A 24,688-nucleotide genomic window follows, 5' to 3' on the forward strand; every position below is an offset into this window, starting at 1 on the left:
TATTGGATCGATTGATTTTATCTGCGGCAGGCAAAAACCTTTCAGGTCTATTTTTCTAGTAGCAGGCAAAAAAGAAACAATTATAAGGAAGAACACAATGCCATAAAAACGAACTTATTGGTATCCATTTTGTAGTCAAAACATACATTTATTCTTAGTTCTTAATATTCACACATAAAGGCAAAGCTAATATAGGGTCTGCCCATTTCCTGCCACTAAGATGCACTAAAACAGAAAAATCAAATTTCTTCTTAAACAGTTCAAATTATAAACTAGTGATGGTTTTTAGCCCTGCCTTTGATAATGTAGGTGGCTGAGTAAGATCTCATTTCCTATTTTATGACTTCTTTCAAAAGAATTAAAAGATCTTAATCTACTTTTTTTTAAAAAAATGTAATTACATATTAGTTAAACAGCCATTATGTATATAGTAGTCCTTGGTAAGCCACAGTTGAGACCAGAATTTTGGTGGCTAAGCAAGGCAATTATTAAGTGAGTCAGCCCCAATTTTATGATCTTTTTTGCCATGGTTGTTAACGTGAATCATTGCAGTTAAGTGAATCATGTAGTAAGCAAATCTGGCTTCCCCCATTGATTTTGCTTGTTCAAAGACATCTAGGAAGGTTGCAAATGGCCATCACATAACACCAGGATGCTACAACTGTTGTAAATACATAAGATAAAGTTAAAGTTTCCATTGTCCAATTGTGTTCAACTTTGGGGACGGCATGCTCAGCCATTTTTTATCCATGGGAGTCAGCATTGTCTGAAGACGCTTCCATGGTCATGGAATACTATACACCAAGCTCACCGAACACTGTTACCTCCCCACCAATTTTACCTGTTTATCTTATCATATTTGCATATTTTGAACTGATAGGTGGGAAGGAGCTGGACCAAGTAATGGAAGCTCACCCCATTATGCGCTAATAGATGCCAGTTGCCAAGCACCCAAATGTTGATGAGATGATTGTGGGAATGTTGTGAGGAACAATTGTAAGTCATTTTTAAGTGTTGTTGTAACTTGAAATGGTCACTAAATGAATTGTTGTAAGTTGACCAGCTGTATTCCATTTTTTAAATTTCCATGAAAATGTTTCTATTTAGCCATACATTTGTGGGAAGACAAACAATATAATAATAGATCCATATAACAGAGGTAGTTTATCAACATTTACTTACAAGATAACTGGTTGATATGAGTCCTTACCCCTATTACAAAGTGGCAGTAGAAGAAATACAAGTGATCTAGTTTTTTTTCACCTATTTGTAGTACAAGACAGCTATTTAATTCTGGTGGGTGGAATATAGAAACTTTTTGCCTAGGTCTATGACACAAAGTAACAATTACATTAAAAGATTCAGGATTAACTAGCTTAATAATATTCTTGTCTTTAACCATGTAGAGATTTCATTTTCTAATTGCTTTTGGAATGGAATGGAGTGGAGTGGAATGACAGTTGGAAGGAACCTTGGAGGTCTTCATTTCAATCCCCATACCATTTCAGACAAAGCGCTGCCTAGTTTCTTCTTAAAAAATCTCCAGCGATGGAGCACCCAGAGTTTCTGAAGGCAAGCCATTCTACTGGTTTATTTTTCTCCTTGTCTGGAAATGTCTCATTTCTAGCTTGGATCTCTCCTTGATTAGTTTCCATCCATTGCTTCATCATATCACCCCTAGTCCTTCTTTTCATTAGATTAGACATACTTAGTTCATGCATGTGTTGTTAATATCCTTTAGCCTCCAATCTCCTAATGATCTTTTTGCTTTTCCTTGCCTTTTTCCAGAGTCTCAATATTTTTTATATTATGGCAGTTAAAACTAGATGCCATAGTCCATGTGTGTTCTTGCCAAGGTATTATAACACTTTATCTGCTCTTGATTCTGCCTCTCTGTTAATGCAGCCTAAGCTGGTATTTTTGGCAGCTGCAGCATACTGATAGCTCATATTAAGTTATCTACCAGAACTCCCAGATGCATCTCACAGTTACTGTTGAGCAGGTACCATCTATTCCCTTAAGGTTTTTTTTTTTGTAAATTAATCTGGCAAAAACTACAGTATATGTTTTGAAGCACTTATATTCATATTCCCTTTGATTTGTTTAATATTTTGAGATGACACATAACACATTTATATTTAATATTTTCTTTTTTAAAGGAATCTAACAGAGTTACATTTTCATGCCAAGAGTTAATCACAGGTGTCGAGTCATATAAGGCTTTTTGTCTTGTCTTTAGTCATCTTAGAGGTGATCCTACTTACCCTGAAGTTAAATCATTAATTTTTAAAATTATATTATAGTCAATCTAATAAGAAAAATTATTTAGTGAAGTTATGTGAAATTAGAAAACAATAGTCAATAAAAAACAAAAACAGACAACTATAAACAATGCAATGTAGAACTAATTGCATGGTCTAAAATCAAACAGTAATGTAAAAGGAATGCTTTTGCTTGGCCTGAAAATATTACTTGTTTTCCTTAGGACATCACAAGTGAGAAGACTCTATTGCCATTCCTTTATATTTGAGTAACATACAGTATTTCAGTAACATAATATAGTAAGGACACTTGGCAAAGATGAGACAGCAACTGTGTTTGTTATTTTATCAAATTATAAACTAAGAAACTGTAGTAGCTTACACTTACTAATACATTGCCATCCACATTAGTACTAGTTGTACTGTGATTAATAATTATTTTTCAAAATCCCTTGGGTGTGTCTGGTTCATCAGTTAAACTAGTTTTATATATAAGGACTATAAAGCACTTTTGATAAAAGACAAATGAAAATAATGTCTCCTAACCAGAAGTCACAAATAGGATTACTTCCTTTCTTTAACAGAAAGATACACAGCATAATCAAAGTACTGTATGTTCATAATTTTATTTGCATCACACTTTCAATGTTTTTGTTCTTTTTTATCAGAAGTACAATTAGAATTTTTTATTGGATAGTTAATTTTCTTTATCAGAACAGAACATTTACATATCACAGTCTGCATCTTTAATTGTTACAAGGGACATGATCCCACAGGCCTTGAAAACTATAAAACTATAAAATTATACGTATATTCTTACAAAGAGCTCTCTAAGGTTGTAATATATAAATCAAATTATACATTAGTTACTTTTTAAAGATATGTAGGGTTGTCATTTTAAAATATGACTTCCAGACATGAATGAAAATTCCCTGAGAATTTCTGAGAATTGAAATGATAGTGACTAAGGGGAAGAAATGTTATAATCCATAAAACAAACTCCTCCCAAACAGAAAAAGCTACATGTAAAATTTAAGTTTATTCATAGAAATCTGGAACAAATAAGCCAAATGTTGGAACAATTTAGTTTTGAAGATTTTTTTACATAGATAAAAGAAAAATGTGGAAAAACTTCGCATGTGATAAACCAAACATTTTATATTGCATTTTATCATTTCCATATAAATCCAGTGTTTATTACTTTATACAGTACAGTGCAGGGTTTGCTGAAGTGTTTATCTCTAATGTACATATAATTATCAGCTCTCATTGTTTTCTCAAACATTCATTTCCACCAGTATTCACAGCTCAAGAAAGTGTTTTCACACATACACACACACATATACACAGAAACACACATATGAGACATCAAGTGGGTCAGGAAGATTCATAAAGTTTCACAAATTCACAAGAAAATTCTTTTTAAAAGAAGCTTAATTCAGAACAACATTTATTTTATATAAAAGTATTGTGATGAAAAGACTAATAAAGTAGCAGCTTTACCATCACAGCAATATATTTTCATTCTTCTTAATAGTTGGTTTTGGTGACATCAACTTTCAGGCTCCCCATCTTTGGTTGTGTTTAGGTGATCAAAACTATGCTGGAGCATAGACAATGAGGTCTTCAGCTGAAGTGATCAAAATTGCATGAGAAATACTCAACAAATTATACTTTAAATCAGAAATGTAATTATTTCCAACTCAAAGCAATTCTAGGTTTTACAGGAAAATATTCTTATATCCCCTTTTCAGTTGGAGCCCTTAATAAGGACTTGCAAAGATAGAAAGAGGGGGAGGACACTAGTTTACTTGGCAGGTAGTGCTGTTTTAATTATCAGACTGAGATAACATCATATGTTATACCAATGAAAGTCAGCCAGCATTTATTTAAGCTCTAGTTTTCTTCTGTATTACTCTGTACTTTCTTCTGTACTATTATTGGCACCAAGAGTTCCGAACCTTTAAGAAATCTTCCTAATTCTAATCAACGCAAAATGAAAAAAGGGAAAAGATAAAGCTCTCCCATCTCTCTGGTTTTGGCTTCACCAGTCTCAACTTCTGTCTCCATTTATGTTAGTGTCCTGCCACTGATAAGACTCTGCAATTTATATTCTTGTATGCTTAAGGACTCCCCTAGATCTGCTTCCCTAATCTACCTTCTTATTTGTCAGGATAATCAGAAGGAAGACCTTTGATTATTGCAAGATCACTATATTGATAGTTGGTCACCTCATATCCAAACTGCTTTTAAAAGCTGTCTCTTTCGGATAATGATTGGTTCTATGTCATCCCCCTCTTCTAGGGTGAATCACCAGTAATTAGAACAATGAGCTTTTCACAATCCTCAGCATCCTCTGTCGTCATTTGGTTTCAGATTTTAGCAACTACTGTACTAACGATATTAAACCATACAAACTTTCCTGTTTAAAGATTGCACAATGCAATTAGCATTATTCTCAGGTGACAGCATATTCAGTATAGCAGTTAGTTCATACTGTTACAGTTAAGGCTAGGCCATTCTTGCTGAATATAATAAGAGACTTCTGAACTAAACCAGTTTTAATACCATTAACTTGCTATAATCATCAAAAATTGTTAGAAAGTAAATGAAAAGCAATGTTGTTTCTTAATCCTCTAGATCAGTGTTTCTCAACCATGGTAACTTTAAGATGTGTGGACTCTAATTTCCAGAATGCTGACTTGGGAATTCTGGGAGTTGCAGTCCATACATCTTAAAATTCTTAGGATGGGTAAAACTGCTCTAGTTATTCATAATAATGTCTGTACTTACATATACAATGGCTCAAAACAATAACACCAGAATACTTACCTGTTCAAGCAATGCTATAGAATCCTTTAACAACCCTTTCACATATTGGGCTTGATTCATGTTATGATGAGTTTTCTCCTTTGATGCCACATTAAGGGCTAGACTAAGGAAAGAACATAACATTAAAATGTAATATATTTGCTTCATCAAGCATGTTATTTAATCATGCTTTCATCTCTATATTAATTTTACTAGAAAAATCCACATTGAGACATATCCTAGATTACAGCATGGTGGATAGTATTTCAGTTATCTTATCAAAAATATTAAGGCTGAAAACTTTCAAGGAGAGAATATTACCATTTTGTACATCATTTTTTTTGCAAACCTAAGACATTGTTCTATTACAAGTACCATAGAGTGCACCATCATTTCCCATATTGTTGTGAAAATAATAGATTATAGGATCATTCAAAATGACAAATAATCAAGTGACTTCGCAAGTAAATTGCCAGGACTGGCATAAAAATAAATATTATGCATTCAAATCTTTTTTTTTTTTTTGAAAAATTCAAATCTTCCATGCATTATCTAGTGAATTCATGTTAGTGACAACAGTTGTACTAGAGATTCCTAATTTACTTTTTCCTGTGCTACAGCAGGACAATGAGTTATGATATTTTTTCAGGCTCTCTGTCATGACTTTCTGGCCTTCCCCATTACTAAGAACTTTCTCATTTGAAAAAATAAATAAATGCCCAAGCACTCCCAGTATGCAAGTTTTCTTTTTTAATAAAAGCAAAGCTTAAATGAAAGGAAATTCCTCTTAGTACTGCTTCCCTAGAGTTGAGTCTTTTGAATGTGGCTGAATCAGAATTTATGTATTTATAAAATATTTCTTCACTATCTCAATTTCTCTTAACTAAGATCAATTTACAAAACAGTACAACAAACCAAAATTAATACAATAAAATACACAAGTCAATCCCAAAAGGTTACTGGAAAAAAATGATTTTCAGACCTTTGAAATGTGAGCAAAATGGATGAGACCTGTATCCTGACAAAAAAAAGATTTAGATAATGGGTTTAGAATTTTCCATAGCTTTTTCCAATACCGTTTTCAAATTCTTTCCCCAAAATGGAAGGTCAGAAATTGTGGTTGCTGTTTAATACTGCTGTATTGAGTGATAGTTTCTTTAGGAGAGGACACATCTCTGCTCCTTCAAGGTAGATGGTACCTCCCCTCTCTCAAAAAGGTTTAGGCCACCTCTCAAATCCAGAAATATACATACTGTTTGGCATTAATTTCCAAATGAATGCAAGTCCTTTCATCCATGAAGAAACTCACATAAACATCATAGTGGCCATTCTTCCTCTTCTCTACCAATAAAGGGTAAAGGTAACATTAGGGTCACTAGACTCAAATCTATAGCTGCAGTAATAATGGATATTGGTAAGAATACTTTGCCAGTATTATTGCCAAAAATATTAATAATGTTGAGTATATAACCATGTTGATTGCAATCACAATTCATTTCTTCCCAGCATTGACCTAAGCTTTATTTTCTTGAAGTCTTTATATAATTAAGGAATCCCTTTGATTTCTGCAATTCAGGGGAGATGGCTTGGGGCAATTATTCACCTCTGAGTTGCAAAGTACAACCTGGTGGGCATCCGGAGAAAAAAATCTAGACATCCCCAAGACAATCTGAACTGATTAGGTGCCTTCAGTGAAATATTTTAACTAGCCCACCACCAATTAAGCAAAGTGGCAACATAGATATGCACCAGAGAATGTTAACCGTTTTCTGCCATAGATGGATCAATGTCCTCAATTTTTATGATAAATCATCAACCAAAAATAAAAATTAACAAAAGTCAGCAATATCAATAAGAGAGTACAGTAGTACAGTATTACAGGAGACCTAATGCTGTGACTGCACAGCAACTCTCTGACAAATAAAATACCATCCAGAGTCCATTTCTGATGAATCTCAGTGGAAAAAGTTATGCGTTATATCTTCTGCTTGAAGATCTTAATGAGATAATACATCTAAAACCACCTGGAACTGCTTTGGTAGCATTCCCACTTCAATACAGATCTTTTGAACAATTTTAAAGTGTTTTTGCTAAATTGTACATTTTTCATTAGCTTCAGTTTTCAGGTGAACTGCAATATGTAAATCTAACATTTGCACTAATATTAGGCCACTGAGAGCATGGAGAAAGACAAATGACAGAACAAAACAAAAAAATACTCACGTTGTTGACCCTTCATCCTGAAGTTGAACATGGTACAATGACTGAGCTGCACGCTCAATCTTTGACAATTTCAAGAACAATACGACATTCAGAAAAACCAGTAGAATTAAACTGGAAAAAAAATCCAGACAAATGAACAGTTCACTATCATCTTGCAAAAGCATTCTTAATGGGAAGAATAAATACTATAAATATTCATAGCTTCATGACAAATGTAGCAAGATAATTAAAGCTTTGAAGTGTAAGGTATGTATAGTACTGTAAAAATGATACAAACTGTGCTCTCACAACACATTAGTCATCTCACATTCAAACTTAATGTGGCATTTGAGTCCAACTGTAAACTAGATTGTGGGCCTAGAACAGGGGTATCAAACTGATGGCGCGCAGGTCGAATGTGTCGCGTGCGGGGCCATACCCACCCTAGCTCTGCAAATGGGAAAAACGTCACGTGACAGCAATGTGACGTGGCAAGTTTGATACCTTTGCTTTAGAATGTGGATAAAGAAAACATAATAGACAGCAAACCACACTCCTAACTAGCACTGATGATGTTACCTAGTTTGGTAATGAAATATCTGCAAGAAAACAAGCAAGCCCAAACGAATCCACATTTCAACCCCGAGCTACAAATATTCTCCTATATACAATCTGTTTGCAGATCATACAGAAGAGAATCAAATTCAGTCAATTAAATATGTCTCCTTTCACCTTCCTGGACCAATCCATCTGATATACATTGTCAGGATAATATAGGACAACCACAATTATAATTGATTTTGATCACTTTGGAGAAAAGACTGAATGCAAATCTCTATGTGGTATGTGCTATTTGATATTGACAATGAAAATAAAAGATTGTGTGCGAAACTGAAAAGGGCTAATTTCAAAACATTCTGCATTTTCCTTTGTACAGCTTTTAGGTGTGCTCTATTTCAGTGTTATGTTTTTGTTCGGAAGCTCAAGGCAATATACATGGCATTCCCTCCTATTTTTCCCATAACAATCACCATGTTTACCTCAACAGGAGTGAGAATGACTGGCTCAAAGTCACTCAGTGAATTTCTTTGGCTAAGCCTACACTACACTGGTTTCCCCATGCACTGTACAAGGGTTCCCTGTGTACAGGGCGGGGCATAACCTTTTCCTAGGGGGTCACAGCAAGATCGACAGCAGTTTACAACTTCCGCGACACCTCATTTTAAAGCCCATAAAAAACTGAATTGAATGAGCTATTAAATGTTAAATTTGCTTTAAGAATGGCTGGAAAATTCGATTCGGAAGAACAAAGGATCATTGACAGAACAAAATGCATTGCCTTTCGAGAGGCTCGCGATGCTGGAGCGACGTTTATCAATCAAAAATGGATTGCAAACAAATTGAAACGTCATCCGGATTGGGTTACTGATAATTGGAACAAAACAGCCCAAGAATGTTTCACAAAATTTGGAGAAGGGCGTCCTCTGCAACTGTCCCAAGAAAGCAAAGCCATCATTGCAACTGGCAGTCGCAAACAACGAAAAGGAAACCGAAAAGTGGCCCAAGAAATCCTTCAAATTCGTGGAAAACGAGTTGATCAAAGGACAATCGGCCGATATCGAGAACGAGAAGGTTTGAAGCCATTCCACGTCATTTGCAAACCATTGAAAACTCAAACACACGTTCAAGATCGGCTTTGGTTGTGCGATTGGTTGTCTGAATGGACCGAGGAAGATTTTCTTCATTTGGCGCCATCTGACGAATTCTTCGTTTATGCCATTCGAAAACCGAATTTCCAGAACGATCGAATTTGGGCTAAAGACGTCGACGACATCGCCAAACATGAACGATATCGACAAATCGTTCGCAATCCGACTTGCATCGGGATTTTCGTCATTTTCACAGCCAAGAAACTGCATTGGGTTTTGAAGGATAAAGGGGAATCCTGGGATGGCAGTTATTTCCATGAGAAAATTTTATTGGAGAATGTCATTCCATTTCTCAGTGATCCAGACAATGTCTTGGTGGTTGGTGAGGCTGTCTTTCTTCATGACAAAGCTCCTTGCATGCGTGCAAATGCGACTCAGCAATTGTTAAAGGAAAACAATGTCGAATTTTGGGGCAATGACGTCTGGCCGGGAAATTCGCCAGATCTCAATCCGGCAGAGAACATTGGGGCCATAATTAAGGATGAAGTGGAAGCTCTGATGATTCAGGAGCAAGGTCAAAATCGATATTCGGTTGAAACTTTGAGAATGAATTTGGAAACTGTGTTGAAAAATCTGGAAAATCGAACGGAACTGTTTGAAGATTTGTTGTGTTCTTATCCACCTCGTTTGAATGCTGTTCGAAGGGCTAATGGTGGTCATACTGACTATTAAATCGTGTCAATAAACTCAGTTTTTGATGGGCTTTCGAATGGTGTATGAATTATTTGTGTTGTTATTACAAGTGTTGCTGTGACCCCCTAGGAAAAGGTTATGCCCCGCCCTGTACATTGTTGTGATATACAGACAATTTTTTTCCTGGCAAGCAGGGTGTTTCCATGCAGACCCTTTATAAGCACACCTGGGGGGTTAGTTGAAGAAATTGGGAGTCTCTCTCTTTTGCAGAGACATTCTATAGCCTGAAGAAAACATCTTCTTGCAAATCAAACAATGCATGGACCAGTGCATCTCTGAGATTTGGAAGTAATTCTCCATCTTAATTACAAATTTTCAGGTTCTTGCTTGGGGCAAGAAGCAGGATCTTGCAGATAAGAATGGTGAGCAGCTAATTATCAGAGTAATAACAACAAACCTTTCTAGGCAAACATTCCAAACATTATTTGGAAAGTATGAGGAAGGAAGATACAACCTATATTTTCAATTCCACCACTATCACCTACAGTCCTCATGCCCAGTAAATGTTTAAAGCACAGAGCTTATTTTACTCCTGATGGCTTTAGTACAACATAGGACTCTAGTTTTCCAAAGGTTCACATCACTTCTTAAGTGCACTATATCCACAAAAAGCTTATCTTTTCTGCTCTCTTCTGCTCAAGAAAGGGTCCATATACAATATCAATCTTCTTATGGCTCAAATATCAATAAGCTAAATTAATTTTTTCTTCATATTTAATTGTTTGTTAAATAAACCATAAAACGATGGTAGATGGAATCAAAGGCTGCTAAGAGGTCAAGGAAAGTGAAAATGATTGCATGCAGAGATTGTCCATAAGTGCAACCAAGGCTGTCTGTGTCTCATAGTTAGGCCTAAATCCTGACTGAAGCGGTCCAGGACATCCATTTCATCAGAGGAGGGTTGCTCCCGGTTCAGTCCAGAACGGCCGAACTGGTAGTAGCGGCGGCGGGAGGCTCCACCTACCCACCCAGACTCTTCTGCACATGCGCAGAAGCCTGAACCAATAGTAAAAAAAAATGGCGACCCACCTCTGCATTTCATCCAGGACCTGCTGGAGCTGCCAATTTCACCACCTTCCCCCAAAAGGAAAGATGACAGACTGAATGAAAGTTTTCCAGGCAGATGGGGTTAAGAGATTTTTTTTTTAAAGAAGAGGACAAACCAGGGCCTCCTTAAAAAATCTCGGGAATGTCTCCTGTTGCAGTGAGGAATTTATTACTGCATGAACCCCTACCAGTCACCCTCCTGGAAGCTTCTATCAGACGGAAAGGATAAGGGGCTAATTGACAGGTGTTTGCATTGAAAGCACAGAGCGTCCAATTTGTTATATCCAACAGGGTCATACTGTTACCAAAGTACTGGGCAAGATGACTTTCTGGGTATTGTTTCACCACTTTTACTGCCACGCTATAGGTCTTAATAGCAGCTGAGTCAGAGCCTGCCTTCATTTAGTTGCTGTAAGAGGTATTAGAAGTATCAAGCAAGTACTTACAAAATACTCATTGCCACTATGATGATGATGGTTTTATTTGTAGCATTCTTCTTCATTCCTGTTAAGCAAGGAAAATATCTTTACAACATTCTAATTTTGAAATCCAATTACTAAATCCCTTTGCTGAAGATTTATCTCCCCCAAAGCAGGAAAACAGTTCAAGGTTATGCCTGACCTGGATACTTTAAAATTTTTTTATTTACAAACATATAAAATACACATACACAAAATTTAGACATACACCACATTTACCTAATACAATAGGAACAGGAGCTTCCTGTTCTTTCTAATAGCAATTTCCAATCGATATCGCTCACCTTATATTGTTTCCCCTTCTATTATATTTCGTTTGTATTTCACCATTCTTAACCCTCTTATCTTACTCCTAAGTCTGCTATATTGGCTGATTACCTCTAGTAAGTTTAAACCACTTGGATACATAAATATGTGTTAATTCTCCTTAACTACTTTGTTGTCTTCCTTCATTGATCCTTGTTTCTTTCCTCCATTCACCTATACCATTTATCCCATATCTAGTAGTATTGTTTCTTCTTTTCCCTGGATTTCTTTTGTTAATTTGTCCATTTCAGCACAATCCATAACCTTTCTTATTATTTCTTCGCTTGGAATTACTTTGTTTTTCCATTTCTGGGCAAAGGCAATCCTTGCCGTCGTAATTATATGTAATATTAAATACTGAATTTCTTTTTTTATATTTCACAGTCATTATTCCTAATAAAAAAACTTCAGATTGACCTGGATACTTTTTGAACATAAGATAAAAAACTTGCTTGACTTAAACTTGAACCTGATGACTATATGGACAGGACCATGATATTTTCTTGGTAACAGTACAGAACTGGTTTGTCTCTGCCTTTTTCTATGTTGTGTTTTATTTTTAAATTTCCTACTCTAGCCCACAGCTTCATATATTGAGTAGGCCTCCCACCCATAAACTAGGCCAGAATCCTGCTTAGTCTGTTTCAGAGCAGCGAAGGTCACTAAATCCTGCCACTTAAATTGTCTAAAATTAGAGTTGGAGGGTGCGAAGGGAAATCTCATTCAATGTCCTATAACTCACATAGCAAGAAAAGTTTCAGTATTCTAGAAAGTAAATGCAATTTGATAAAAAGGCTCATAATTATTTCAGAATTTAAAATGGTGGTTCTAGATGGAAAAATACAAACATAGCTGTATAAGTAATAAATCAAGTAGCTTATGTCAATTATCCAAAATATAAGGCTTTGTATGCCAACAGCATTTTTCTTGAACTTTATTTACAATTAGCTGCACCACACATACTTATGTTGAAATACTCTGGATTTGCTGCATATGGACAAGCAAGAAAAGCCTGTATGACACTTGTGCAGAAATACTATGACCTCTAGTAGTAAAATGAACAATGCCTTCAATTTCATAAATTGCTGGAAAAAGAAGTATTTCTACTTGAACCCACCTATATTCCCAAGAGATATTGTTCTTTTGTCTTCTGTAGAATCATGTATAGAGTGTTTAGGAAGTATCTCTTCTGAATTCCGCTGTAAAATCCACCTTCTCCTCCTTAGGACTCCAGATTTTGCAGGATCCTCAATAGGTTTGTTTATTGCATATTCTTCCACTAGTAATTCTGATTCTACAAATGACAGAATCGGTTTTCCAGTTTCTGTTTTTACTTTATAGTTTCTTTTTTTTTTAAGCTAACCTTCTGGAACAGTATCTACTGTTGAGTTTTTACTTTATAGTTTCTATTTTTTTTTAAGCTAACCTTCTGGAACAGTATCTACTGTTGAGATTTCTGTTGTCAGAAATCATAGCTAAATTTAATGCCAGCTAAGAATTGTGGGAAATTGGTCTGATAATATCTAGTGGGCAAGTGGAAGGAGTTTTATGACATTTACAGATTGCTGGCCCAAACTCCACTACTAAGAAGTTCATTAATTTTACTCATGCCTGTTTCTCTTTATGTCTCTCTCTATTAACACATAATCAGTTATATTTACAAAATGATAATTTAAGTCAGCAGTATGACAAGAATCAGATCTGCCTACTGAAATACAGAAACTGCACTTTCCACTTAAGAAAAAACAAGAAATGTGCATTTGATATACTGATAAATGTTACATTCTAGGAAAAAAGAAAATGAATCCAAGATAAGCTTTTCTAAAAAAAAACAAAAACACCCAATTACTTGACTTTGAAACTCAGTAAATCTTGAGTTTCATACAGAATCAACCCTCAAAATTTCATTGATATATACAATAGAAACAATACTGGAATAGTAATATGATTTTATTTTATTTTTTGCTGCTTTGGAATTATCATAAACTGGTTCAAGATTTCCAGGAAAGAAATGGCAAGCTGAACATGGCTCCATTAAGACCATGATGGAATAAAGATGACTCCTCTCTAGACAAGGAGATTTTGATTTTGGAAAGTTATAAATGGATAAATGGTCCAGATGGATTTGAAGTAACATTTTGAAATCAATTATAAAACTTTTGCCTGGGAAATGCTATTGTTTTACATTCTTAAACAGAAAAAAATGATTGCTTGGAACTTTGAAGCATGAACACTAGACGGATCCGAATGAATAAAAATTTACAATTAAATTTGACTTATTAATACCGAATGGAGCAAAATACTTTTGCATTGATGTATTGAAGTACATTTGTGACCAATAGACCCAGAATACAGCAGTTCACTTCACTATTTCTTAATAGTCAAGCTAATTAAATATAAAAGTAATGGATACCATTGTCAAGAATGATGACAAAATACTTACCAAGTTGTTTGAAATTTTCCTGGATACTTCCCCATGTATTCTTTTCAATTATATTCTTGACAAGCCCCCATGGTTGTTTTTTGTATTTCACATCTGAGGAAATCCTGTAACAAACAAGAATAGAGCTAGCAACTGATTGGAATACAACTATAGGTAAGGTCAGTATTTTCATCCATTTTGAGAGCAATTTTTTAGGCTTTCAGCTTCAGGTAAGAAGCTGTATACACAAAACAAAGCATGATCACTAAGGTAACATCTTGTCTTGAACACAAACACTGAGAGCTGAATGAGGAAATAGAGAAAATAGTTGCTTCAGAACTCTCTGTTGAACTATAACTTTGAATGATAGATGTACCCATAGATTTGTAAGGTATGTAAATCATATAGCCAATATTAGTTTGTTGAAAAAAAATCTACTAAAACTTTCATAGGGGAAAAAAGTGAAACTAAAAAAAGAGCAAATATTTTTTCTATTAAGAGATCATTTTCCAATCATCTAAGTGTACAAATTAAAGTTGGGCATTCCTACGCTTCCTTGTTTTACCGAAAAGCTGTCTTTTATGATTTCCAATTTTATTACTGTCATTAAATGAAATGTCTCACCGGAGTCTGCATTTTTGACCGGACATATGAGAGATACTAAAACTGTTCACAATGTAGAAGTAATCATGGTAAGGCACATCATGTGTCACCACCTCTGCGTCTACTTGGTAAGACCGATCTTTGTGGCTTCGTTTACGGAGCACCTATTATGGAAGCAGAAAAGGACTTTTTTTAAAAAAATGCTGATGTTCAAAAACTAACTGGGATAAATTTTGCACCACAATTAATGTAGAAGTCTTGAAAGAAAGTATACTTTTAAAATGATCGCACAATATCCTAACACAGCTTTTCTCAACCTATTGCCTCAAGTGGAAATTGGACTTCGTTCTCTATAATTCCAAGCCAAAATACTGATCAGGAATTAAGGGAATTGTTGCTCAAGGCCAGCTGTAGAGCATTAGTTTGGGGGAAAGCAAGTCTAGAGTAAGATTAATGATGCCCAACTTCTTCTATTTTTTTCCTGATATTCTGTCAATGGAAACTAAAGATAGATAGCACATCTTTGCAATCCTTTCTTTTAAAGCTTCAGCTGCTGCAAAATAGCAATAGCAATAGCAGTTAGACTTATATACCGCTTCATACGGCTTTCAGCCCTCTCTAAGCGGTTTACAGAGTCAGCATATTGCTCCCAACAACAATCCGGGTTCTCATTTTACCCACCTCGGAAGGCTGTGTCAACCCTGAGCCGGTGAGATTTGAACAACCGAACTGCAGAACTGCAGAAGTAGCCTGCAGTGCTGCATTTAACCACTGCGCCACCTCGGCTCCTATAAAATGTGGTGGCATGAACAGTGATGGGCTTGGCTCAGCATTTCCACATAATACCAACACTCCACAAACTGCACTGCTTCTAATTTGCTACCAAGTGCAACTTAGGGTGCTGGCTGTCACCTGTAAAGCTCTACATAGCATAGGGCCCAACTTTTTGTATGCTGTAGTTTCCGCCAGTTCAGTGTAATCTGACACACTTGCATTTTATACCTGTTTTTCTGTTGCAGTTGTGGATTTTCCAATAAGTGGATTGTTAAGTATAATTGTGTAAGTCATGGTCCTGAGTTGATTGCCTCTATTATCTTGGTTCCAAGAAGTTGACACAATATCTAAAGCCAAAAATATAAGTCATTATTGCTGTTCATTTATACAGTATCATTTAGAAACCTTAAACATTCCGTGAAGGGCAAAGTGAATTGAATTATGAAATTTTCATATAACATGTGGTATACAGTAATGGGTTTTAAATAATTAATCTCCAAATTTATCATTGTGAAACTGGCTTGAAACATTATAATAAAAAATGAGATTGTCCATAAATTAGTGCTTTCTTCTGGGGTTTTTTCTATGTATATTAAACCTTTTGGGGTTTTAACCCCATCAAATTATAGCAGTGGTTAATTCTATATGTGTTGGGTTGAGGCAGGAAAACATACAACAAATCTATTCAGAACAGAAAAGTAAATATGTAACCAGGCAAATGACATAAAACAATAAATAAAACAAAAGAAAACAATGAAATAGCAATGAAATAAAATAAACAATAAAAGCAAAAGCAAAATGATGTTGGTATTTTTAACAGCAGCCTAGGATTAATTGCAATACCCTAAAAGAAACCTACTATTAGCGCCACTATTTTCTGCAACAGTCTATTTTTATCTGCATCCATACCTAATGTTTGGATGCACTTCTGCTTTCTCTACTCAGGTGATCAGTGCTCAATTTTATAAGTTCATTCTTCTATTTACAGTATGATAACCTATTGTATCCAGCTGCATTTTGTTAATTCAATATAACTTGCAAAGAAATATCAAATTGTGAATTCAAATCCTTATGTGTTGGTGGCCAATAAGCCAAAACTTGTCAGCATGTTTATATTCTGGCAGTGACTGCGTTAAATAATCATTTCCTAGCTTTAAAAAAAAGTCAAAATACTGCATCCAAATGTTCAGTTATATCTAAAGGCTGAATAACCTTCTCAAAAGCCAAGATCTGAGCTAAATTTAAACCATAGTTTGTTTCAGAATGATTAATAATTATTAATACATTCTCAATTCAGATGTTATCCAGAAGATATAATTGCTTATAGTTTTTTTACTTGCTTGCAAAGGGAGCAAAGGGAAGAGCAAAAGAAGTATATATAGCTGCAGGAAACTAGGCAAGACCTAATTATCTGAATGCAACCATGAAAAAAAATGGGTTTACATTATATTTGAATCCAGCCTTTGTACCAGATGCTTTTCACAAAATATTCATCTTGTTAAAAGGGAAATTAACTTGTTTTTTCTCAATGTAGACAATACAAATTAAAATAGTTTACCTGTTATATTTCTAGTCCTGAGATATGTCTGCATGAAATGGGAATTGGTGAAAAGCATTTCAAACAGCTTATCTGCACCAATACGGAAAATGCGATTAATAAAGAGTTTTCCATGGAGTTCACACTCAAGGGTGGCTTCCTCAGCTACTGGAGAAAAATTTAAAACATAGGTTAAGAACTCTGTAACAGTTACATCAGGAAAAAAAAATCCCAAAATATGAAATTGTCTGCACTACTTAAGGGACGTCAAAGGTACAATTATGTGAGACAATTTGAATCAAGCTACGAAATGCAGGTTCCTATAATAGTTCCTATTCCCAGCAACTTTCCTGACAAAAATCCCCTAACTGGAAATCTCCAAGTTTATTTTAGAAAACTCCTTAAGCATTTATGGAAGTTTAGAATTAGAAGATTTAATGAAAATTTGTCAGTTTACTTGCCTATAAAGTGTGAAAGATTCTAGAAATCTACAGTTATGAAGGGCTTTAAAAAGCATTCCTTGATGTTGAAGGTGGTGACAGGAGAAACAAAAACAAAACTTACAAAAGAATAATCAAAGATACTATGAAACATATAGAGAGAGGAAGAGGAGGAGGAGAAGATGTTATCAGCTTATCATTTAATCTTAATTCATCAATGGACTGAAAAAGAAAGAAAATAGCTGAGTTGTAACTGTAAGTATGGAAGGAAGATTCTTCATCATTAAAATAAAACGCTAGTACCACAACAGTAGGATTCAGATTATAATGCCAGTATGATCATTATTACTGAAATAATAATATAACATAGAGAAATTGAGATGGTAGGTTTTTCCAGAATAACGACAGGCAAGTACTGAAAATACCTGCAAAATTAGCTAGTAAAGTAATTAATAGCACTGGCCATATGATTAATATAAATGAAGATAATTCATAAGTCATGTCTTCTCCTGCTTTAAGTGCAACATGTTTATTGCTTTAAGAATCTCACAAAAATTAAGCACCCACTGGTATTTGCAGAAATGGACAAATTGTTGGAAGGTCTTCTAGTTCAATCCATTCCCGAAGCAGATACTCCTATACCATTTCAAAAAAATGGATTGTCCAAATCAGAATTATTTACTAGAATTTTGGAATTATTTACTAGAAAAGTAAAGCAAACAGTACTGTTGCATGAAATGACTTACGTTCATTGCAACCTAGTGCTCATGTCATGGAAAGCTTTAGTGTTAGGGAAGATTTCATTTTGGAACAATTTGCGAGCTGTTACAGAAACTTCACTGTCTGTAAAAGGTCTTATGGCAGTATCCGCATCACCATCATTATGTGCTGAATAGTGCCCCTCATCCATGGCTATGACAAAGGCTTCATCAATACTATAATTGTGGTTGGCCTTGGAGTAGCCAGGGATACTGGGAAGGGGGAGGGACAATTGACGCTATGTCTGCAGTAGCTTTGTTTCTAATTTATATTGTGTAGATCACATAATGACATCACATTGATGTAAAAGATAAAATAGCAGCCATTGGCAGAATATGATTTCTGAGTGGTGAAGCACCAGGCTAGAAGCCAGGAGACTGAGTTCTAGTCCTGTCTTGGGCATGAAAGCCTAAGTCAGATGATTTTGGACTAGACGTTGTCTCTCAGTCCAATCTTAGTGCAGGGTTGTTGTGGGGAAAATAAGAGGAGGAAGAAATATTGTGCACATTTTCCTTCAGTTATTTATTTATGTATTGATTTGACTAGTTATATCCCACCTTTATCATTTTTACAAATAACTCAGGGCAGTGACAATATTAAACACACCTTCCTAATTAAAAAAAGGCGAGATATAAATCTTTTTAATGATCTTTAGACAATATTTCCACATTCTTGTTTGTACAGAAGTTCTCCAACTGGTCATATTGTCTCTTTCTTTCAAACTTGACAGTAAGTACCGGTAATAAACTATTGAAGGAGAAACAGGATGAACAGTTTACATGTACTGACTATGTCCTCCAACCTGACACTATCTCTCAAGGTCTTCAGGATCTATTGCCTAAGGCAGCCACAATACTCAGCCATTTTCTATCAGTTTTACTAGCAGTAAGATAAGCAGAAGTAGATTCCATAGATAAAGACAATTTGTTTTCTTTTATTGCTGTAATTTGTACTGTACAGAACAATAAGACTGGAACATTATTTACCGTCTTCATCACTTTCTGAGGCACTGCTCTTCTCCTTAGGAAAATTCTCATTTACATCCAAGGATTGTACTAAAACTTTGTGTGGTACAGCATCAGAGAGCTTCCTTTCTAAATGAATCAATGAATTCCTCTTGCCTTGTTTATCATAATAACATTCCTCTGGTTCAGCAACCTAATAAAATAGAATATCATTCTTACAGCCATCTTAGTTAATAACATGACAATTCACAATCCTAGCTATCCAAAAAGAAAATACAAAAACCTTCTAAAACCTTCCAAAACCACTCACAAACTTCTAAAAACACACATATCTATACACATTTCAAATACAGATAGTCCTCAACAATTCAAACACTTAATGTACTTTAGATAATATTATAAGTGTGGCCTGATTTTTGGTATAATATGATAGAAAGAGATAGATAGATAGATAGATAGATAGATAGATAGATAGATAGATAGATAGATAGATAGATAGATAGATAGATAGATAGATAGACAGAGAGAGAGAGAGAGAGAGAGAGAGAGAGAGAGAGAGAGAGAGAGAGAGAGATTTGTGGTTGTTTGTGTGAGTGTGTACGTGTATCTTAGCAGTATCAAATGCCAAGAAAAAAGCATTTGATAGTCATGTTGGAGTGAAAGTATAGTAATATAATATGTAATAACAGGATTTTGTTATATATAATGACAATATTTTGAAACCTGTTAAAAATCCAAATTTCTAACAATATACACATTATCATCATGCTATGCTACATATTTTCAGTATATCCACAGTAATAAGAATTTTAGTCTACAAGAGCATGACTAGCTTGATTTCTATTTTTCATTTGATTTTATAGGTTACTTTTTAAAAAAATCACGGAATAATAGCAAATATGTTATATGAGATTATAATTCATTTGAAACAGAAATTAATGGTCATAAGTAATTTCAGAAAATGTAACAATAAAGAGTATAACAAGGAAAGTGTGTTACTAAATTATTTATGAACCAATAAGTAATTCACTGAACTATATTCAGTGTAGGAAGCTATTCATTTTATTTATTAAATTTTAATGCTGCCCAACTCACTAATATAGTAATTGGGAGGCTTACAATATAAAAAAAAAGTGCTAAAATAATTAAAATTAAAATAAAAACGTTAAAAGTTAAGAACCAAGATGTTGGGCAATCTGGTGATGAGAATCTTTTCTGTCTCGTCAGCCTTCCTGAAATGAATAGGCCCTATCAGTTCCCAGGCCAAGCAACGGAACAAAGTTTTAAGGGTCTTCCAGAAAGCCAAGAATGTGGGTGTGGAACTCACCTGTGATGAGAGAATATTCCAGAGGATGGAGGCCACAACATCTATTTTATCATACTTCGGATATAGCTTATAACACAGTTCATTTAACAAACTGATTACTCAAAGAATATGAGAAATCTATTAGCAGATAGTCAATCTGCCTTTGTGTAGATATATAGATTGCCTTGCATTAAAATATTTATTTGATTATATTTTTATATTTAGCTTTGATAAATTCTAAATATTTAAACTATATTGTTGTTAAACTATGGTGTGTATTTAAACAGTATATATTTATATGCAGGTATATAAAATAAGTTAATAAAGTAAATAATGCATTTATAGTGAAAAACAATGTTTTAAAAGCTTACTTCTAAAAGTGAGTTTCCAGTAAGAAATTCCGTCTCAACTTCAGTCAGAGCAGTGGATTCTTGAACTATACCAACAGCCTTAGCTGGTTCCTTATCTCCAGATTCATCACTAAGGCTAGATCTGTACAAAAATAGCAACAATGTTAATTCGTACTTATTCTAGAACCATTTGTTAATACAGTAGTATTGGATTTAAAGTAGATTGGAAAACAAATCTGCCTTAAACATTCAATCTTTCTACCATAAAATGATGTCTTTATCTCTTAGAAACATCATTTTATAGAACTTGTCAAAAAGTAGTCCCATTGTGTTGTATGTTGTATGAATGAGGGAAAAAATCCCTTTCTCATCTATAGTTTTATTTTCCCAAATATCTTCTGTATAATTACTCACATCTAAGATGACTAGGCAAAAGGACAAACGGGATAGGATAGTTTTCTCCAAGCTAAAGCTCATCATATATGATCTCTAGCTAGCAGTTATTGAAGTTACCAATTTGGGATTGCAGGAGTTGAAATCCAAACTACCTAAATAAGTACTTGGTAGAACAAAGCCTAAGTAGAGGGTTGGTTTGAAAACAAAGTGTTTCCCAGCCAATGCCTAAGCACATACCATTTGTTGCTAGCTATTGTGAAGATTTGTGGCAAATGGGGGGATGGGGGAACAGACCATGTGGCAACGGGATAGAAAGCATGTTCAGTTCTGCTTTAGAAACCTAATAGTTTATAGCTAAATAAGTCAATTTATGATAAGGTCCAAGGTCCAAGCATTAATTTGCTATCAGATTTGAAGATGTATTGCCTACCTATTCAAGTGGACCAGAAACCTATACAACCTGAATTGATCTGCTCTTAATCATGACAATACCATTGCATGCAAGCAACCATACCAATGCCATATTTGTTGTGCTTATATAATAATCTTCTATAAAGATTCTATAAAATGAATCTTCTGTCTATAACTAAACAATTTGCATATTCAAAAACATTTAAATACTACTGTTTCATTATGTAGTGACACCAAAGATAAAAAGTTTTCAGCAACCTGGATAACAAGAATTAGTACCTGACGGAATAAATTATACCAAGTTTATATCAACAGATGATCCTATCAAAAAAACACAACCTCCAAAAAAGCAAAAATCACAGTAACAGTGTGGCAATCTATAGTATTTCCTTACCTTAACTGTCCATTCTCTTCAGATGATGAATAAATGCTTTCCATCTCTTCTATATTCAAGCCAAGCTCAGAGCCATAGCTCTGGTGGACAAGCTGCCAGAATTCCTGTTTGGTTAATTTCTGGGAAACAGAAGAAAATGTACACTAACAACAATGGCAAAATTGTTCACAAATTAATTATTGATTGTTAGTCAGTAAATCATTCTAATAATCTGAAAGGACTGTTTCATAAGAGCATTCAATAACCTCAATATTAGTATACACAGACATCTTGTTTTGGGGCTGCCAGAACTATTCAGTTTAGCCATCCCAACAGTCTTACACACACACCCTGGGCCCCCTCTATCCGATTCCTGAAATAACACCCCAAGACATTTTAACTATTGAGAACAGCTGCAACTTCTTAACTCATATAAATTATACAAGGCCACAATCATTGTCAGCATTCTTAGGGTCAGAAGCTTCTCTCCTCAAATGTTAAACAGACCCTGATCAAAGCCCTGTAGCAAAATAGCAAGTGAAGCAGAATAATGTATACTTAAGAGCTATGTTTTTTCTAGATCTGCAGTTTCAGAATATTCTACTTTTGTCCTAATCACTACTAAATTGTTTTCCGCTTTGCTATATCTGAAGAACACCTGTGTCCTGTGCTGTGGAATAGAGCACATATTCGACTTTCCATAATATTACATTTGTACCAAATTATCTTTCAGTAGTCTTGTCTTGACATTAAAGATATAACTCCTTCAATCCCTTTTCCAACACAGCACTTCATTATTTCTCTAATCACCCTCCTTGCTGTAATGATATGTGGGAATGACCTTGGGAGACAGGGAGAAGAAATGCAGCCAAAGAAATGGTCAGATAATAGGCAACTTCACCCACAATTGGAGTGGGATGAGGCAAGCAGTTCAGAAAGGACCTCACTCCTAGTTTTTTGCGTTATAAAGGGGATGTGAGGAGGAAAAGTGTGCTTTCAAATTTTGCAAGGTTCCTGTTACATTGCATTATAATACAATAGAATTAGCTCATCTGATCATGTTTACTATCTGGTCTATCTCTCAAGATGATTGCCTTTCTCTGAATCCATTCTAATTTCTCTGAATCGTTCTAAAAACATAACAAGCAGAACTAGAAATTGAGCTCAAAGTTGGGACTAAGCGAAGTAGAATAAATATTATGACACGTTTGGGTCATATTTACTTTATAATGTACTATTGTTCCAACCTTTTTCACAAATACCAATCTAAGTCAGATGTTATATGTGTGTTTTTCGTTTTCGCTTCCTACATAGAGAATTTTGCACTTGCTTCTGATAAATATCCTTCAGTTACTTTCAAGCTATTTAACTTATGAAAGTTTTGAATGTTATTTTTCTCTTCTAGGATAGGTAGCCAACCCAGTTTATTTCATTAAAAAAACTGATAAGAGTTCCCTCCATTTCTTCATCCAAGCCATTAATAAAAATAGATGTTTAGAGAACCCAAAACTAAACCTTGGGGTCCATGCTTGATAATCTCTCTTGAATTTAATGAGGAACTATTCAGGTACTGAGCTACATTTTTGAGCCATTTTGATATATTCACTTAATTATCATGCCATCCACCTACTGTAACTAGCTTGCTGATAAGAATGTCTTGAGGTACTTTATCAAACGCCTTGAAGCTAAATGTACTGTCAATAGCATTCCCACAATCTATTAAGAAAGTTATCTGATTGAAAATGAGTCAAGGTTAGTTTGGCAAGCCTTCTTCCTATACATTCATTCCACTTCATTAAATAATTTGGAGATTTCATAATTACAAACAAGGAATCAGGGAAAAGAAAGTTATATTTATGCTTCTTTCCAACTACACAGAATAAATTACAAGCATATAAAAATGATGCTTTAACTTGGGCTCCTTATTGCTTTAATAGTAGTACTAAACCATAAAGAATTTCCATGTCCACAGAATAAAATGTACCTTAATTAATAATATTAAATATGCCATGAATTCTAATAGTTTATAAGAGTTATCTATTTGAAGTATATTACCCAATGTTTAACATGGACATTCCTTATTATTTCCAAGGTTTATCTTAAGTTTTTATGATTGCAACACAATTCTATTATCTGTCATAAAGCAATGAAAGCAAACAAGTCATACAAATGATATGTAAGCAAAAATGCAATTTACACAGTATTACACTAAATCACCTTAGCAAGGTGATTTAGCAAGGAATTTTTACAATAAACACTAATACAGTGAACCTCATTATCTGCAAGTTTTGAGTATCCATGGTTAAAAAACAAAGATCTAAATAAATTGTCCATAGTAAATGGTTTCGATATTATCTGCATTTTTAGGTTTGCAGTTTCCTTTCATCCATCATTTGGTGCATTCATAGAATTCTCTTTGATTTCCTGGTGATACTAGCAAACTGCTGCATTCTGATGTTATACTGTCATTCTCTTTCTGCAAGGTACTTCCCCACAGTAAAAATAAGCAATGTGCAGGGGAGAACTCTGCTGAGTAAAATGGCATATGATCACAGAACATATTTCCCTTTATTAACCAAATAAATCAGAGAACTTTTCAATTGTTACGGAATTTAAACCCCCATTTAGCTTAGGTTCAAACTCCTGTTATCCGCAGCTGCACTATCCATAATTGCATGGGGTTGCAGTGGATTGTTTCCACATTATTACAAAAAGATTCGATAGCCATTTGTCTGAAATGGTATGTGATTTCCTGCTTGAGTAAGGGGTTGGACTAGAAGACCTGAAAGATCCTTTTCAACTCTGTTATTCTGTTATTTTCCTGAGATGTAAAAACTGTCCCCC

At 34.7% G+C, this 24,688-nt stretch overlaps 1 protein-coding gene across 6 annotated transcripts in view; it reads right to left on the reverse strand.

The window, feature by feature from the left end:
• Window positions 1-2,868: 2,868 nt before the first annotated feature.
• Window positions 2,869-24,688, reverse strand: part of GRAMD1C (GRAM domain containing 1C) — a 50,450-nt gene continuing 28,630 nt past the window's right edge. For 5 of the 6 annotated variants that reach the window (XM_087721340.1, XM_087721336.1, XM_087721341.1 and 2 more), the window contains 12 exons: window positions 21,866-21,984; window positions 20,686-20,806; window positions 19,030-19,201; window positions 16,866-17,012; window positions 15,536-15,654; window positions 14,555-14,697; window positions 13,952-14,055; window positions 12,626-12,802; window positions 11,170-11,227; window positions 7,296-7,406; window positions 5,094-5,196; window positions 2,869-3,891 (listed from right to left, as the gene is read on the reverse strand). In XM_087721340.1, coding sequence (XP_087577466.1) covers window positions 3,814-3,891; window positions 5,094-5,196; window positions 7,296-7,406; window positions 11,170-11,227; window positions 12,626-12,802; window positions 13,952-14,055; window positions 14,555-14,697; window positions 15,536-15,654; window positions 16,866-17,012; window positions 19,030-19,201; window positions 20,686-20,806; window positions 21,866-21,984 — 1,452 coding nt within the window. In that variant the 3' untranslated portion in view covers window positions 2,869-3,813. The remainder of the gene's footprint in view (window positions 3,892-5,093; window positions 5,197-7,295; window positions 7,407-11,169; window positions 11,228-12,625; window positions 12,803-13,951; window positions 14,056-14,554; window positions 14,698-15,535; window positions 15,655-16,865; window positions 17,013-19,029; window positions 19,202-20,685; window positions 20,807-21,865; window positions 21,985-24,688) is intronic. The other variant, XM_087721337.1, reaches the window with a different exon arrangement.

The sequence above is a fragment of the Thamnophis sirtalis genome, unplaced genomic scaffold (genome assembly GCF_051295495.1).
Source record: "Thamnophis sirtalis isolate CommonGarterSnake01/CBP01778 unplaced genomic scaffold, rThaSir2_p1.2 scaffold_8, whole genome shotgun sequence".
NCBI classification, from domain to species: domain Eukaryota; kingdom Metazoa; phylum Chordata; class Lepidosauria; order Squamata; family Natricidae; genus Thamnophis; species Thamnophis sirtalis.